General features: G+C 38.6%; 1 protein-coding gene across 1 annotated transcript in view; it reads left to right on the forward strand.

Moving 5' to 3' along the window:
* b4galnt4a (beta-1,4-N-acetyl-galactosaminyl transferase 4a) overlaps positions 1-17,193 on the forward strand; it is a 156,436-nt gene that overhangs the window by 31,146 nt on the left and 108,097 nt on the right. Inside the window, exon 2 of the mRNA XM_008411542.3 lies at positions 16,986-17,098. Coding sequence (XP_008409764.2) covers positions 16,986-17,098 — 113 coding nt within the window. The remainder of the gene's footprint in view (positions 1-16,985; positions 17,099-17,193) is intronic.

The following is a 17,193-nucleotide window of genomic DNA, read 5'->3' on the forward strand; positions in this document are numbered from 1 at the left end:
GGTTGCCCAGGGAGATGAGTGCAACGGTCTACACAGATTGTGCTGCACCACAAGGAAATGCATGGTGCCTGATGTTTTTGTCAAATATAAGCTGTTGGTTTCCATCTCTTCATATTTTTTCTGTCTAATAACGATCATTAGAAAGATTCTTTTGTGCTATATAGTTTTCGTGTTTTCAGAGGTCTAATATAAATATCTCTCACATGGACCTGTGTGGTGGCAAGAGTTCAAATGCAGGTCAGAACAAATTGTTCATCTGTGATCAATATACAAACAGTTGCAGCTCTTCTTTGCATCACCATAATGTGAAGGTTTATTTTATATTTAGGAAACTGGTCACTATTTGACCAATATTAGGTACCAATATTAAGGCTTAAAGTTCATCAAAGTTTTTTAGATCATTACAAAACACTAGCATTTTCCATCATGCTGTTCCTAAGGTGCTTTTAATGAGATGTGAAAGAAACTGAAGGAAGTACTGGAGTGATATCTTACTTATGCATAAAGTACTTCATATGAAAAGAGAAAAGAGAGTAAACAAGGTGTCAAGGAAATAAGATATACACATTTTATTTTTAACCTATCACTTCTTTAGCCTGTCTCATTTTGATTTTCTTTTGAATTTCAATGCATTAATGTTGGCATATCAGCTCGAGTAAAAGTCTTACAGCATGATTTATTGGAACATTACAGACACTGTAGATGTTTTTTTTTTCTTTTTTTTTTTCTTTACACTAAGTAAAATCTATCTCGCAGCAAAATATGTAACTATGGCTAAATTAAATCCAACCAAATTACATGCATGTAATTTAATCTAACTAAAGTTTGTGCATGAAAGTTGCTTTTATTTCATTAACTGCAGTGCAAAATTTTACGGATCAGCAAAAAGTTCCTAGGCTTTAATGTAAAAACATTTGAAATGGTCTACTGAATAATGTTCACAGCAATGTTTTTTTTTTTTTTTTTAATTCTGTTGCACAAAATGTAAAATTTGAATTGGACCAGTATCCCACTTTGAGCATGTTTTAATTGGCGTCAGCCTTTAAAATACATACATCTGGCTATTTTTGAGCCAAGCAGAGTGATGTAGGAGCCTGAGGTAGTTTCACACCATGCATGGACACATTGTGGTTTTGCAAATCAGTGGAAAAATGCATTGATTAAAGCCCTGTCTTTGTTCCTGCACTGAACGGGTTGAACATCTGTTCAATTAAGGACGCAGAAATGATTGTGTTGCACTGTCCCAGAAGAGAAGAGAGTGAGTGACCAAAGGTGTGTACTGATAACAGAGGAAACTTTATTCTTTGCTGATACCTTATCCACAAGCAGTAATCATCAGTATAACGCCATTGACCAGTGAGCATCACACACCATTCTTGATGTGCTTTAAGGAAAACTGAGGTTTCCACGTGCCTCCTCAGACACACTTTTCCTTTTTATATCATCCCTTCTACTTCCACTTGATGGAGCAAATCATCAATGCAAAACTCCCACACATAAGTCTCTGTGAACAGTAACCGAGGAAGAAAATATAGACTAAAATCTTCTCACTGTTTTGAAAATCTATGCCTCTAATATGTGAAGACAGCCTAGGTTTGTACATTAGACCTTGTAGTAAACAAACAGGTGGTGGAAGTACATAATTTAAGCACATTAAACAAAGGTGAAGGCTGCAAAAACAAATGAATCCTGAGGTTTCAGATAGACAATATGTGGTGTTTTTGTGCATTCATTGCAGTAAAACCAGTGTTACGGGTGTAAATATAAATAACTTAACCAACATCGCTCAAGATGGATTGAAGTTCCTTGCCTTAGGATTTGCAGTGAAACCAGACTTTGCTGTCACTGGAGGATCCAAAAAGGAACATCCATGAATAATTTACTCATTGGTAGAATATGTGAATGGGTAAACAGACAGAAGAAACAAAGCACAAAAAAATTTCAGCAGCTTGCATGAATTAATTGCTTGGCGGAGTGTCCGGCTTATTAGAGCACTCTGTCCTTGGTGACTGACTCAGGGTTAAAGAGAGAACTTTGTTTTGTGCTCGGAGAGTAAATACACTTTGCTTAAGTGGGAATAAGAATATAATTTCATGCAGGAGTTCAGGTTTTTATATAATTTACTAAGGGTTATTTACAGTACTTATTTAGATCATATGTAAAACATCCTCAGTTTGCACCAATCTATGGGATTGGATTGGATTTGAACAATTTCCCCTTGATACTGATAATCTGATTTGTTGTTTTACATCTGTGATCATTAAGCGTCAAACTTGCCATCATATTCTGCCTATAAATGCAGCAGCTAACAGCCTGTACCCTGGGATGCTTTCTAGAGTTGATCAAAAATCAGGTAAATGTGAAGTAAATTTAGTTTTCAATTTACTGATTCAGATTCACCTTTGGTCATGAGATGTAGTTAAGGACAAAAACCAAGAGATGCTGGATACAGTTGGATAAAAATCCCTACCACTGGACTCCGTCTTACAGAGTGAACTAGATCATCCAGTGGGACTTGAAAGTACAGCTGCTGCTCCTCTGCATCAGAAGGAATCAGTGGTGGTAGTTCTGGCGTCTGACCATGTTGGCTCCTGAACATATCCTTTTGGTAGTTTTCTGGCCAGGCCCACTGGTAAAAAAAAAAAAACCCCAAAAAACCCCAGGGCATATCCAGAACACACTGAAGGGAATACATATCCCTTCTGAAATGCGTTGGAGTGTGTTGCTACGGAGACAGGGATGTTTGGGGTTGTTACTCTTGCAATCCGAGAAGACAGACAAGCTGAATACAATCATTAAATTGGTGGTTAAGGATAATGCATTAATGCATAAACGGGACAGTCCTGCAATTTTCTCAATCTCTGCTGGACTAAAAACTATGACCTCCTCAAGAAACCCAACACATCTTTTTCTCTGTCCTCCGTTATAGTGTTTAGGAAAAACAGAATTGTAAGGTGAGACATGAAGAAAACCTGAAATCGGTAACAAACAGGGAAAGCCTTATTGGTGCTTCTCCAATCCTGTTTAGTTTTGCAATTTGAGCCAGTTCCTTGCATCTGTCTCTTTGACGTCTCCGAGCCAAGAATTGTCCAGAGCAGAGACGTTCCGCTAATAACGAGGGGAGGATCACCTGAAGCGTCTGTCACTGTTGAGGGCAGTTTTAGAGCTGGCAGCCAGGGTGCAGCCGAGTAGCCTCATTTAAGGTTGTCACCAGGGCCAAAGTGTGACACCACCAAAGCGAGATGAATCGAGGCCCAGCTGGTTTCCATGAGCTGCCTGCTCGTAAATAGCCAGGACTGCGGTGCAGGGTGGAAGTGGTTTGTCATCTGGCGCGGTCCCAGCTTGGGCCTGGACTCCCCGACGAGAGGGGGAATTTATCACCGTACAGTGATAAGACAAGGCTATTATTGTTTCTGTCCTCCTCCTTCTTCATACCCATCTCCCTCTACCCCCTCTTCTTCTTGTATGTAACACATCACCTTCTCCTTTTCTCTTGAGTTTTCTTGTCTGTCTTCTTTCATCCTTGCTCTACCCACTTTCACCTTCTCCTGTCTTCCTCCATCTTTTCCTCTCCTGTCAGAACCCTTCTCCTGCTGTAACACCTTCATTTTTCTAGGCACCTGTTAAGTCTGTTATATCTGTCCTCTTTCCTTCACAGGCCCTCTCTCTCTCTCTCTCTCTCTCTCTCTCTCTCTCTCTCTCTCTGTCCCTCTCTTCACGCTGCACAACGGTGATATTATCAGGAAAGTAATGACTCCTTCCAATAATGATAATAAGGTAATCGGTGGAGGATAATGACCACATTGAAGTTGTACATGGAAACCACATTCAAGTAATAATTGCTGCTAACTTATCAGATGGTTGAAGAAAGTGATTGAGAAGGTAGAATAGTTGCAACATAAGGAAGGCGGATGAACTACTCCTTTTTTCTGTTGAATCGTCCTTTTCTGCTGCTCCCATAAGAACCGCGTCCCTTTTGAAATGTATTTCTAACTCGCATTGCTTGGTGCCACAAGAGATGAAGCTTTGGCCTCTAGTGTCAGGTTTATCTTTTGTACGTTTCTTTTTTGGATGCAGACTGGGTGCAGACACCCCAGGCTCCTCACTCACTGTCTCGTAATGTAGCGGCTCAGCTGTCAGGGGCGCAGAAGATGGATGAAGGATCAGAGAAAGGTCTCCTACAAACTTCTCACCTCATTTAGATGCTCTGTTTGGCTCTGACTCTTGCTAACAATGCAACGCTGCGTAGGCCAAAGCTGAGGCCCTATAGGCGCCGTGTCTTTGTTTACAAATGCTTGCTAATGGGTGAGCGGGAGGAGGATGCATGCAACCTTTGTCTGTTTCTTCTAATTCGGTTCCCCAGTGATGTGCGAGGCATGACATCTGCACAGGATTTCAATGCCTCGTCCCTTACCTTGACTGTGATTGAAGATGCTATGCTGTGTGTCTCTGGAAACTCTAAGGATTAAAGGCTGTTGAGTCTTTTTTTTTTTCAAACATTTGTTTACCTCAAACCTACAAACTGATTCTATTCCATCAATGTTCTCCATTATACTGTTCCTTTAATTTATAATCCTCTTAATAAAATGCTGGCCACAACTGTCCTTTTAATCTGACTTTATTTCCACTTGCAAACATCTTAAAAAAAATATTTGTGAATCTATCCAAGAGGTCGTTGTAACTTTCTTTAACCTTCGTATCCGTCAAACTCAGTTTTTATTTTTTATTTTTTGTCAAAAAATCATGAAGGTAATGTTTCCAATTTTTCTATCCCATCACCATGGTAATCCATCAAAAGGGCCAAAGCTGACCTTCAAGGCCTCCAGTGAGCCTGTGGAGTTCACAAAGGCCCTGGGCATTAAGCAGCAGGAGGAGATGGGCAGAAGCAGAAAGCCATTTAGACATGAACTGTGAGTGTTTTCTGGCAGTTTGCGGAGGAATCAGACTGATTTGGTACACAGCTTGTGGCCAAACTCCAACCACATGGGAGCTTGATAGAATTACATGCTTTCCATTTTTACTGTTTGCCCAGTATGACCTGAGTTGCCAGCTTTCTGAATCCGTCCCACATTTGGTAAAGAATAAAAAGCAAGACAGATCAATAATGGAGATGGAAAGCATACAGTATGAGGAAACATCAGGGCATTTATCATACGCCACATTCATAGTGTTTTTGGCATCGCTTATTCACTTGTAGACCGACAAAAATCAATTGAAAATGTATGGAGCTGGAAAACCGCAAAAGAAACGTGTGTGTTTCCTCAGCGAAAACATTTGTTTTCTAGGGAATAAATCAGTAAAGCTTTTTTCCGTTGCACTAAGAGGAGTGTTTATAAACTATGGTAAAATAAATCATGAATCTGTTTTTTTTTCCCTTCCTGCAGAATGAAAAGACATCACATACAGAGGTCAGGACATTGGCTAGTTTGTAAAAATATTGGCATTTCTGGATTCTTTTAAAGGTTTCTGTGTTTCTAAGGGAGAAAAATAAGAACATTCAGATAAAACAACAAATTTGACAATTACATTGTATTTAATCATAACAATTTTAAGGCATAAATAAAAACATTCCTATTTTGAAGGTTCATTGAAGGCACTGCATAGATCAGCAGATTGTTGTAAGATCCCAGGAGGAAAGTTAGAGGGTGAACGTTTTTCTACACCAGGACCTATTAATATCGCTCATCAGATTTAGAAATTGTGCTAACTGGATGTAAATAACATCTTTTCATGATCTCACTCTGAATGCCACTGTCAGAAAATTTCTGAATATTCCTTAAAATAAGAATGCAAAATTAATCCTATTGAGTTTTTACTTGCAGCATATTATTTTATTTTTACTGAAGGTGTGTTTGCATATGATTTGTGTGTGTGTGTGCGTGTGCGTGTACCATGTGTGTGTTATTTGCCCTTTTCTGCCACGAGATCATACCGTTTTCTTTCAGGCTGTCTATGAAATGTGTGTGCCGGCAGTGAAGCTCTGATTTTATGTTTGTTCCCATCCAGGCATTTTGTTTTATGTTATTTAAATGACTCTAAATCACTTTAGCAGCACTTTAGTGAAGTCTAAAGCAATCTAGGAGCGAAGAGAAGAGATTGTGGGACTTCATTGCCCCTGACCCATATTACAGCACATTATGCATTTTTATGCAATGTTGCCTCTTTTTTTTCCTCCAACACACCCAAAGGCCTTCAACTTCCCCACTTCACTCCGCGTGTTCTCTTTCAAGTTTTTCATCTCTCCTTTTTCCGTTTCCTGCTCCTCATGATCACAGCCTCTTTGTCTCTATTTATGTCATCTTCTCTCGTGTCTGAAGCCTTGTTACGCCTCTTGTCTTAATGCGCTCTCTCTTTTCTCAGAAGGCCTTGTTGTTAGAGCTAAGCTAAAGGCCAGAGAGTGCAGCACTCAAAGCCGGGCCTATTCATCAGTGTCACAGCAGCCCTCCACTCAGCTTCGTTACTGACTGGCTAATGGCACAGATCAGTGCAGTTTATTTGCTATAATTAGCTGGCTCCATTTGGCCAGTACAGCCCAAGCAAGCCCTGCAACACTTATGCTGCCCCCCTGCCATGCCACCCTGCCTGCGTGCATGCATGGATGCCTGGTCGTTCTGTGTTAAGCGAGTCAATTAGAAGCTTTATATCCTCCACTGCCTTTTCTCAAACATGTCTCATATTGTCATGCGTGATTGCAGAGTAAAACGCCTTGTAAAACGGTATGCGTCAGTTAAAAGCATATACTCAAACTCAAATTCTGATAAAAAGAAAAAACAAAGTCAGTCATTGAATAAAGTCTTTGAATAGTCAGTCAAGTAATGGATGTGAGCATGTGGGCCAACTGGGAACACTAACTGCATTAAAATTAATCAAGTTTGAGTTATTTTCATAACCCAGCATTGGGTCACATGCTGTTGAAACCAAATATTTACATACAGTGTATAAAAATACAAAACATTTTTTCTCTGTCACATCAAATCATATTAACCGTTTCCTGTTTTACGTACGATAGCATGACCAAAATCCAATAGTGTGCTCTTTTCAGTGAGAATTATCATGTCTTTAAAAAACTTTACAAAAGTCTAGGTGATGATGTAGGCCTTAGACAGGTTAATTCACAATATTAGAATTAAACATCATGAAAAAAATTCAGAGAAATCAGGGACGATGTGAAGAGGAGAGCTGTGGCGCTCCAGAAGTCTGGTTCATCCTAGGATACCATTAAAGCCTGAGGGTCTGCATTTGTCTGTTCAAACAGTTATATGCAAATACAAAACACAACGTCCTGCCATCACACTGTTCAGGAAGGACGCTGGTTATGTGCCCCAGAGTGTTTTGATGCAGATATGTGCACATCACATCCAGAGCAAAGATAAAAAAAAAAGACCTTGTGAAGATTTCGCCTGAAGCTGGGGGAAAAAAAAAAAAAAGATAGTCGGACCAAAATGATTCTGACACAGATATTGTCTGAAAAGCCACTCAGAGAGGAAGAAAATGTTTCTCCAAAAGCAACATAAAGAAACGGATTACGGTTTGAAAATACACTCGGACTCAAATACTGCACTCTTTGGAGATAAGTGATGAAAATGAAATGTAAGTGTTTGACCGTCATGTACGTTCTTATATTTGGATAAAATAGAGTGGCACTTGGAAACTAGAAAACACCATTCAAAGTGATGTACAGGGTTGGGACCATATTGTGGGAATGTTTTGCTGCTGGCGTAAACCTTTGTGACAAACATGTAGAAGGATGCCTTGAAAACTCAATGTATGCCATTAGAGAAAGGGTAATGATACCAAATATAAAGGAAATACTAATGACTAATCTCTAAAACATTAGCAAATATTAATCATTTTAGTAATGTTAACTGAACTGAAATTCTGAAATCAGGAAACCTTTCCGCAGATTTTAATCACTGAGGGGCAAAAATGGTTTTAGGCTTTCTGTACAGTGTGTCAGTATCTGGTTTCAGTTGTATGCACCAATCCAGAACTGCTGGTTTTGATTTTTATTTCTTCAAAAAAGGGGTTTAAGTGACTTGGTTTCCAAAGAGTGAAGTAATATGAAGAATTTCTTTCTTACTTAATGTTATGTTCATTGTCTGATCTTCAAATGATCATTAACCCTATCTAGTCTTGGGTCTAAATGGCCGTTTTGGTCTAATTTTGAATTTACCCTTATATTTTCACCTTAAAAACTATTTACCTTACCTTGTTTGGTATCATTATTTTCAGAACATCCTAAACTTTGTGATTTTACAGTGTTTGTTTCCTTTTGACAAAATTTATTATCACATTGGAGCAAAAAACACACACAGAAACAAAATCCGAGTAGAAAAAATATTGATATTTTTACTATAAAACTCACAAAAAATATTGAACAAACCATTTTTACAGTCTAACATGAAAATTTTTTAGGTAAATTTTAAGAATTTTTGTACAAACTTAGTAAAAAACAAATTAGTAGTCATATTTTTACCATATTGTGGGTAATTTCCCAGGCGTTTTTTTACAACTATTTACAAAATATGTCAATATTTCCATGACAAATTTTCTCCAACATCACAATGTCTCAAACCTCCCCCCCCCCACTTTCAACTATTTACAATATTTACAAAATGGGTGCCACAAGATAAACAAATAACTATATTACTTGTGCCATTGTGCAAAGCAGTTTCTGTCCATCAGAAGGCACAGTGGCACATCACAGCCCTCACATTTCCAGGGAGTGTCCTTCCTGACATTGTTCACCTGGAGGCAGTGTCTGCACTGCAGTCTGCCATTTCTGGCATTATAATGACTAAAACTCCATAATGTCTAATAAGACTTTTTTTTTAAATAGCAAAGCAATATGAGGTCGTTGTTTTGTTAAAATTACACTCTGTGAACATACTTACTTAGAACAAACTGTAATATTTCTTGACCCAATATTTGGTAACAAAGAAAAACAAACACTTCTGTCCTAAACTGCCCATTTGTGTTAAATAATTCACTCTGCAGTTTTTGGCATATAAATTGTGTTAAAGTTTCTTTTACAGCCTTTTTGAGAGCTCAAATCTCCCCCTTGACTTTTAATTTCATCTCATCCCTAATGCCCATGTGTTTCCTCCATTTACAACCATCCTTGTCCCACTTAACCTGCTTTTTTATTCCCCTCTCTTGCAGCTTTAAAAGCTGCATGCTCTTCTTTTGTCTTCTTATGCAATTTTAATCTTCCAAATAGAGGATGGGGAGCAAATTGATCTATATAGAGTTCCCACATGAGGATGCTCCAAACAGAGGGAGAACAGTCTGCGTCACAAAGATGAAGTCATACAGTATTCACTGAGCAGACAAGACCAACCTGTCTATTATTTACAGAGTGTGTTGTTGTGTGGTGCACACATCTGCAGTCTTCTCTCTCTATAAACCTTTTGTTTGTTCTTTTTTCTGCCCTTTACATGTTTCTATATTTACATTTTTCTTCAATTTCCTTCTAATGTCCTCCACTAAACAATTGGATCCGCAGTCGTCAAGCTCATTTGTGGAAAAGCCTTCCCGAAAAAGACATCAATTATGTTTTATATCTGGACATTATGGAATGTTACCGTAAAAAGAGCCAAGAGGGTCCTTGGTAAGCACATTTCTCAAGAGTAAAGGCAAAACACATAGGCATGCTAACGATGAGTGAAATACGGTAGTTTCACATACAGATGTTGTTGTGTCAGCAACTGAGAAACGGTAAGTCTCTAGAGATTTTAGTGCAATAAAAAAAGCAAAACATGCTGTCAGCTGCAGTTAAGCACACAGACCCACCTTGGCAATAAGGAAGGTCAGGGGCTTATGGAGGAACTCGCTCAAGTTTACAGACAGGTCGGTACGCCTGTGAGCAGCTGAGTACAACAGAAATTTGCAGAAGGAAATTCGCCTTATTAAGCTTTGAGTTAGCAACATCAGACGTCCATACGGACATGCAAGTCGGCACTGTGATTGTGTCATGGTAAAAGTTTGCATACTTTATCTTTTCTCATTTGACTTTCAGAGGTGGCTCTAAAAATGCAAGAGTAAATTAAGGTGAACTCTATGAACTCATATAGGAGAAGCAAGGTTGTGGCAACCATGAGTAAATATTGCACAAACTAACCACCTTGGAAACACATTTTGTGTTTCATTTGTCACTAGCTGGTGAAATATTGTTACTGTCCAACTTTTTAGCTACCAAAATTTCATCACAAACATACGGGACCAATACCACCGTGGGGCTATGCTGAATCTCCTTTGTATCTGCGAAAAAAATAAAACCTTGCTTGCGTAGAGATTTATCAGACATTTCTCTGAATCCAACAGAGGCATAGCATTCACTCCCAACCACATAAGACAAGCTTACTAACCAATCAAAAATAGGATGGGTCTTTCTGAATCAAAACTTTGATTCAGATCCAGCGGTACTCCATTCCTTGTGCCACGGCTGTTCGGTGTCGGTGTTTTCCATACTGCGAATGGGCACTGAGCATGTGCCACAAGCATATGGAGAGAGGGGAAGATATTAATAAAGACACAATGAACAAACGGCGCTGAACTTGGACAGAGGACGTAGGTACTGATGGTAAACCCTTGAGAGTTTGTGGCTGAAGCTCCGACAACCTTGTGCACGTTTTTACGGTTTGTGCTGCATGAAGCCATAGTGAGAGTAAAGTTTTGTCATAAAGCAATTGTCTCAGTCATTCAACACACCTCACGTTTGCTGTGGACAACAGCAAACCTTCACTGACAGATTGTGTAGCTGATTTAAAAACTTGTTTGCTCCATCATTGATGACCTAGATCTGCTCTTCTGTTTATGCAAGAAGATTTTCATCTTCCTAGAAACAAAATAAAGGTTTCATAAATCTAATGTGTATTAAGAAATCTCTGTTCAAGTTTGACCAGTTTAGGTATCAGAGATGGAGATGATCACATCTGGTCCCAACTCAAAATTGGGGTTAAGCGCCAATAGGAAGCTAATAAGCGTATGCTAACTTTAGCATAGTTTGCGGTTGCCTACTGATGGTAATTGAACAGATAACTTGGTAACTAATCTAAGATATTTTCTGTTTGGTTTGTGCAGATACAAGTGTTAATATCCTTACATTTTTAACTAGGGTTAATTTTCTACTAATATTTAAAGACACAGTCATTCTTTTAATGAATGGATTTACTAATAAAAAAAAACCCACTTGTAATTTAAATATTAAACCATGTTTCTGTTGCTACAAAATATATATTCCAGACCTATTTTGTTTCAAAACCACACACAGCCATGCACATTCATTTCTACAATGACAATTAAAATCACTGGTGTGAAAAAAAGACATTCTCATAATATTTCAAACGGAGGAACACAGATGGCTGGCAGCATTAAATATTCGTTTCAAATAGATTTTTGAAAGCCTTCTTAGACAACTAACAATAACGTACTTTAATGCATGCTTCTTCTGTTCTCTGTTCCACAAGTTGACCACATAAGAGTCCCTCTTGAGACAACACTTGTAAATCAATTGCAGGAAGAGGAACTGGCATTGTGCTCTAAATGTTGTGAGCTAGTATGATTGATTTTTCTTTTGCTGTTATATCACTCTTACTGGGATTATTGCAAAGAACAAGTCCTGATGGCTTCCGGACAACCGGTTATTATTTATCAATTTTTCATTGACTTGGGTTCATCACATGTGTTCAAACTAAACCCATTGATGCTCATTTATGAATCGATTGCAGTGCGCTCAGAGACACGGAGTTTGATTTTATTTTTTTTAATATGGAGAAGGTGCAGTAAACCTTTCTTTTATTGTCAATTTGCATGGGGACAAATGTTAAGTATAAACAAATGCTAAACACTAACATTTATGGCCTTAGGTAGTTACAATGCATGTCCCCAGATGGTCCTTTAACAGCATTTAACACCTCTTATTCCATGCCAGAATCTCCAAAATCTCAATAATTATCACAGAAAAAAGTAGTTCGTCTGAATGCCTTAGTTTTTCTTGCACAAAAATCTCTGTATGGCTGCCATTCTTTTTTTATTTATTGAAAGATTACACTTTTAAAGTCAAGTCAAATTGAATTGTGTAGCACATTTTTGCAACGAGGCAGTTTAAAGCTCTTTACACCATAAAAAGACCACACAGTAACCAGTCATTAAATGAGCAATAAACATTACACTTTGTCAAATGCCGTCAACAAAGTCATCCAGCAAATATACATCAAATATTATGACCGATGTTCCACTTATTATAAATTAAAGGCAACTCTATACAAGTTGGTTTTTAGCCTTGATTTGAAGGAACTTCAGTGTTCTCACTGTTTTTGCACTTTTCTGGAAGTTCCTGATTAGTGGAGCATAAAAACCGAATGCCGTCATGTTTGATATATATACAGCCTTTTTATAAGAACTACACATAACGTAGTTACTTGATTGTGCTATAAATTACTTTCTCCCCTTTAAAATAATGAAATAAGAACCTATGCTTCACAACAACATCCTGCCTGCTTTTCTTCCATCTCTTTCTTTGCCATAGTTTCAGCTTCTGCCGCAGCATTTTCTCTGATTCTGTGATTAGCATACTGCTGTATCACCTTGCTGTTCATCACTTAGCATGCAGAGAAAAACCACCTCACAGTAAACCCGGTGTTCTTGTCATTCGTGCAGACACACGTACACGAGCATTTCCATATGCTGTGCGCATATGCACACAAGCACATTGATCTACACACGTGTATATATATATATATATATATATATATATATATATATATATATATATATATATATATATATATATATATATATATATATATATATACGTATAACCTGACACCTCCTCAACTCTGATGTGAGCTCTGACAGCTGCGGTCGGGTGAACTCTTTAAAGTTTAGAATACCAGTAGTTTTAAAGGCATGCCAGGCAAGGCAAACTCATTACTCTCTTCTTAAAAACAGCTGAACCTGAGAGAAAAGTTTTTTTCCTAAATGTGTGTGCACCAAGATGCCTCCCCCACGTAAACTTTTTCTATAAAACCTCCCCCGAGTTTTGGCCTTTGTGACGCAATCTACAAAAAGCTTCAAACGGCGAGCTCGCCTGTGTCCTCTCAAAGTTGACGAAGGTTGCACTCAATCACTTCATCTGCACATTAAATATTTCTGCCTGTTTGGAACTGGAGGCCATGAACTGATTAAGCAGAACATAAGACAGGTGACTCTTTAATCATTAGTATGCTGCGTGGTTTCCCGCTGGTGGTAGAGCTTGTAGTCAATTGGCTTCCATTAACCTGCCAGTCCGCTCTTCATTACTTCATTAAAGGTAGTATAGAGGCTTGAGGAAGTCTTGTCACAGAGCAGGCACTGACTTAGCTTGCTGCGGAGAGCATGTGAGATGTCCTTGTGTGCGTCCTTTTCTTTGAAACTTGGTTTCAATAAACTGAGAATGAAAGTCATGCATTGCAGCTCCGCTGAAGGCAAACGTACTGAACAAGGAATATAAGAAAATGTGTGGCTGCAGCAACGAAGACATCAGTAAAGCTACACAGGAGAAAATCCGAACTTAATTCCCGTTTTTATATGTGTGAACAGATACACACATAAACAAATCAAGAGAGTCTTGATGCATGTTCCAGGATGCTCACGTTAACGTGCACAAATGCACAAACAGCTTTTTCAGATTTTTTTTGGACTGTTGGAAGAACTTGAGTGAACAAGTCGGAGGACATTTTCTGTTACGGTGAATCAAGTTTAGTTTTCTACAGCCCTGGATAAACACAGAGACTCAGATTGTTCAACAAAATATTCTAACATTGTGATGATTCGTAAATATTTGCTTCATAATTGAAGAATATGTCATGTCTGAATTATCGGTTTAACGCATCCTTATTTTATGGATCCTTCACTCTTTGACACCTGGCTGCTGTTTCAGGTCGTGATTTCTAGAGATTTTAAGAGCTTAGGACAGCTGTGTGTTATTCTCAAGTGTGTTTGAAATGATGTTTTTGGGTTTTGTTTTGTCATGCAAGGGATTCCTTTTACAACTAAATCAAAGTGAAAGAACAAAGCAAGACATCTTTCCCTTTTCTGCATGGCTTGCTCTTCATAAAATGATTTGCTAGATGGACTTGAGTTAAATTAATGTAGTCTTCACCTAAAGGAATATAAGGGATGCCCTCACTGGCCACTTCATTAGGCACACGTTATGTGCCTAATGGAGATGACAGGTTCTTGTAAACATAAATAGTCAACATAAATGGCGAATTACCAATCAAATAGTGGCCAGTCAATGCACTGAGGGTGCATTGAGGGTTGATGGAGAGGATTGCACACCATGATGGGGAAGAAAAGAAGTTGAAGTGACTTTGACTTTGGGATTGTTTTTGTATCAGATGGGCTGAGTCTTAAAGTACTGACTCCCCAGGTTTGCAGAGAATCGTCAGACATGAGAAAACAACCAGTTAGTGACGGTTATGTGGATAAAAGTTATGAAAGAGGTTCCAGATGATCAAAAGGCTGTTTGTGGGAGTGCCATAAGGAGAGTATGTATAACTTATACCACATAATATGAACTGCGCATCACTAAGGTCACGTCATTTTTTTAGTTTGTTGCTGATTATGTCCTAGTTGATGCTAATTGCTTACCTGCCTTCTGATGACTTCTTCTGTTAGTATAATGCAGCCTTCTCCACGTAACCCTCTGCCTAATCCACCTCACCAAGTGCCTAAAACAATTCAGTTGTCTTCTTAAATGTGACTTTACTTGGAGGTTCTCAACTTGAGGACGATACATTCACTCTTCATAGGAGGTTTAGTGTCAGGATAAACTATAGCGTAAATGTTAGGCTCAGTAATCTATAATACCATCTTTGAACTCTTATTTTTCTCTTGAAATGTTGCAAACCAATACAACAACTCAAGCTGCATGAGAGTTGGCAGTGCATCCTTTTCCAACTTGAGACCATGGCCCTTTTAATTGAAGCTGCCATCATAATTCTCCTCACAAATTTTTTAAACTTATTTGAAAGCTGCCTTGACGTCTGCACTTTAAAGTTATTGGCGCCACATGATTTGCATAAAGCACTGATGTGAAAGCTGGAAACTGTTCACACATCGGCTTGGCCTAAAAATAATTTTGGGAAAAGAGTATTTAAACGTAAAGTTAAAACTCATGAGTTCCTCATAAGTCGACGTTTTCACGAGCCAAAGTTAATTTGGGCAGCTTTCGGAGTAAAACCTCTTATAGTTACCATGTTTGTAATCTAAACTTGCTCAGTGTTTTTATTTATTTATTTATTTATTTTTTTTACTAATTTCTATTTGATAGTATCACATGTCTTTTTTAGAGAAAGAGATTACGGGGGGGATGGATAGGTAATTTATTGTGAGCTGTAAATGTTCTTACTCAGATCAAAGCATATCTGATTACAGCTGTCTGGAAACGGAGGAGGACAGGCAAGATGATCTCCAAGCAAATGTGGAAAGGAAATCATTAGTACAGATTGCATTTGCTGGAAACTTTCAAATAGTAGCTTGATGCAATAAAAAAAAACAAAAACAATTATTTTTGCATCTTTGGTTAGACCGTCTCTCTGCTGTACTTCATTGTTTTTGTGTCTAAGTGAGGAGGAAAAATCAACAACACTGTGGTTGTCCTTCAATCTCTAACAGTCTCCCCGCAACTCCACCCCTTCTTCAATCATTGCATCCAATTCAACCCACTCAGACTTGTTGTTAAGGGAACATATTGGAAAACTATTAGTGCTCATTATGCTTTATAGCTACCCATTCTCCCCATTTTGTCTTTTAATCACATTCACTTCCCTTGTGTGCGTGTTTGTGTGTGTGTGTGTGTGTGTGTGTGTGTGCGTGTGCATGTGTGTGTGTGTGCGTGAGGTCCTGCTAAGCCACTCTTCTTTAAAGTGCGTGTGTGTGTGTAAACTACAGCCACCACCGTCAGGCAGACAGTAATGAACCAATTGTACTGTAATGCATTCAGCTTTAGGAGAGCACAAAGTCACCCCCACGCCTCACACACTCGGTCGCCATCACTTTTTATGAGGGAGTCAACAGCACAGGCGCCATCTTTTATTGAATCCCTTCCTCGCAGCGACAGCGTTGTGCATTCCTGATCCATGTCAGCCAAATGGGATCAAATGAAGTCAAATACAAATAAAAAGAGGTTGGACTGAATGGGGAATGGACTCTCCCCTTTTTTATATGCGCCGCAAATGTTTACAGCAACTCTTATGGGGACATATTTGGTTCTTGTTGCTCTGTAAAACCAGACCCTCATAAGTTGCAGAAAATCCTGTATCGATTTGTGCTTTAGTTTGACCATCCATAACTGTGTGTGTCTGTGTTTGCTGGCAGCACAGAGAGATCATTAGTTTTTTTTTTTCTTAACCGATCCTCCGACAGAAACACACACTTTCAAGAGCGTGGCTAGACACGTAATAAGTATTGTTTGTTTACCTCCAGCCAAGGCAATTGTCACCATTATGCATCAAAACCCTCATATTCCATCTGTGACAGAACAACACTCTAGTTTTATTTCCTGGGAAGCTATTTGTTGAAAACTTCCTTTTTATATTACCCTTCCTCCTCCTCCTCCTCCTCACATTTTCTGTCTAGACTATTATTTTTTACTTTACTCTGGTGCTTTGTTTTCTAATTATAATCACACAAACTGATCCACCTTATTATTCTTTTGTTTGAAAATGTTTATTCCTGTCTGATAATTGGGAAGAAATGACATTTACACAAATTTATTTTTGACCGCGGTAAAGATGGAAACGATAATGTTTGCAATTTTAAATGTACTGACGTTAATAAACGTGACTGAGTAAATGTCTCCACTAATGCCAATGATTAAAATGAAGATGATGATTTTAATAATGGGGATAACAAAGGCAATGACATTTGTCAAGATAATGATGATAGTTGGCTGACTGAGCAGTTTAATGTTTAGTTTTTTTTTTTTTTTTCCTGTCCAGATGGAGAGAGACAGACGGACGGGACGGACGCCAGCCGAAAGAGGGACACTCGCTCCTCAGCCGGACACCACAAGAGCGAGGACACCAGTGACAGTAGGGAGGACGAGGCGGCAGTGAGTCTCTCTCTCTCTCTCTCTCTCTTGCAACATTTTGTTTTGTTCCCTCACGCTGAAACTATCAGAGATGCTCCTGTCTTAATGCATATTCA

The sequence above is a fragment of the Poecilia reticulata genome, chromosome 6 (genome assembly GCF_904066995.2).
Source record: "Poecilia reticulata chromosome 6, P_reticulata-male-v2, whole genome shotgun sequence".
Taxonomy (NCBI): Eukaryota; Metazoa; Chordata; class Actinopteri; order Cyprinodontiformes; family Poeciliidae; genus Poecilia; species Poecilia reticulata.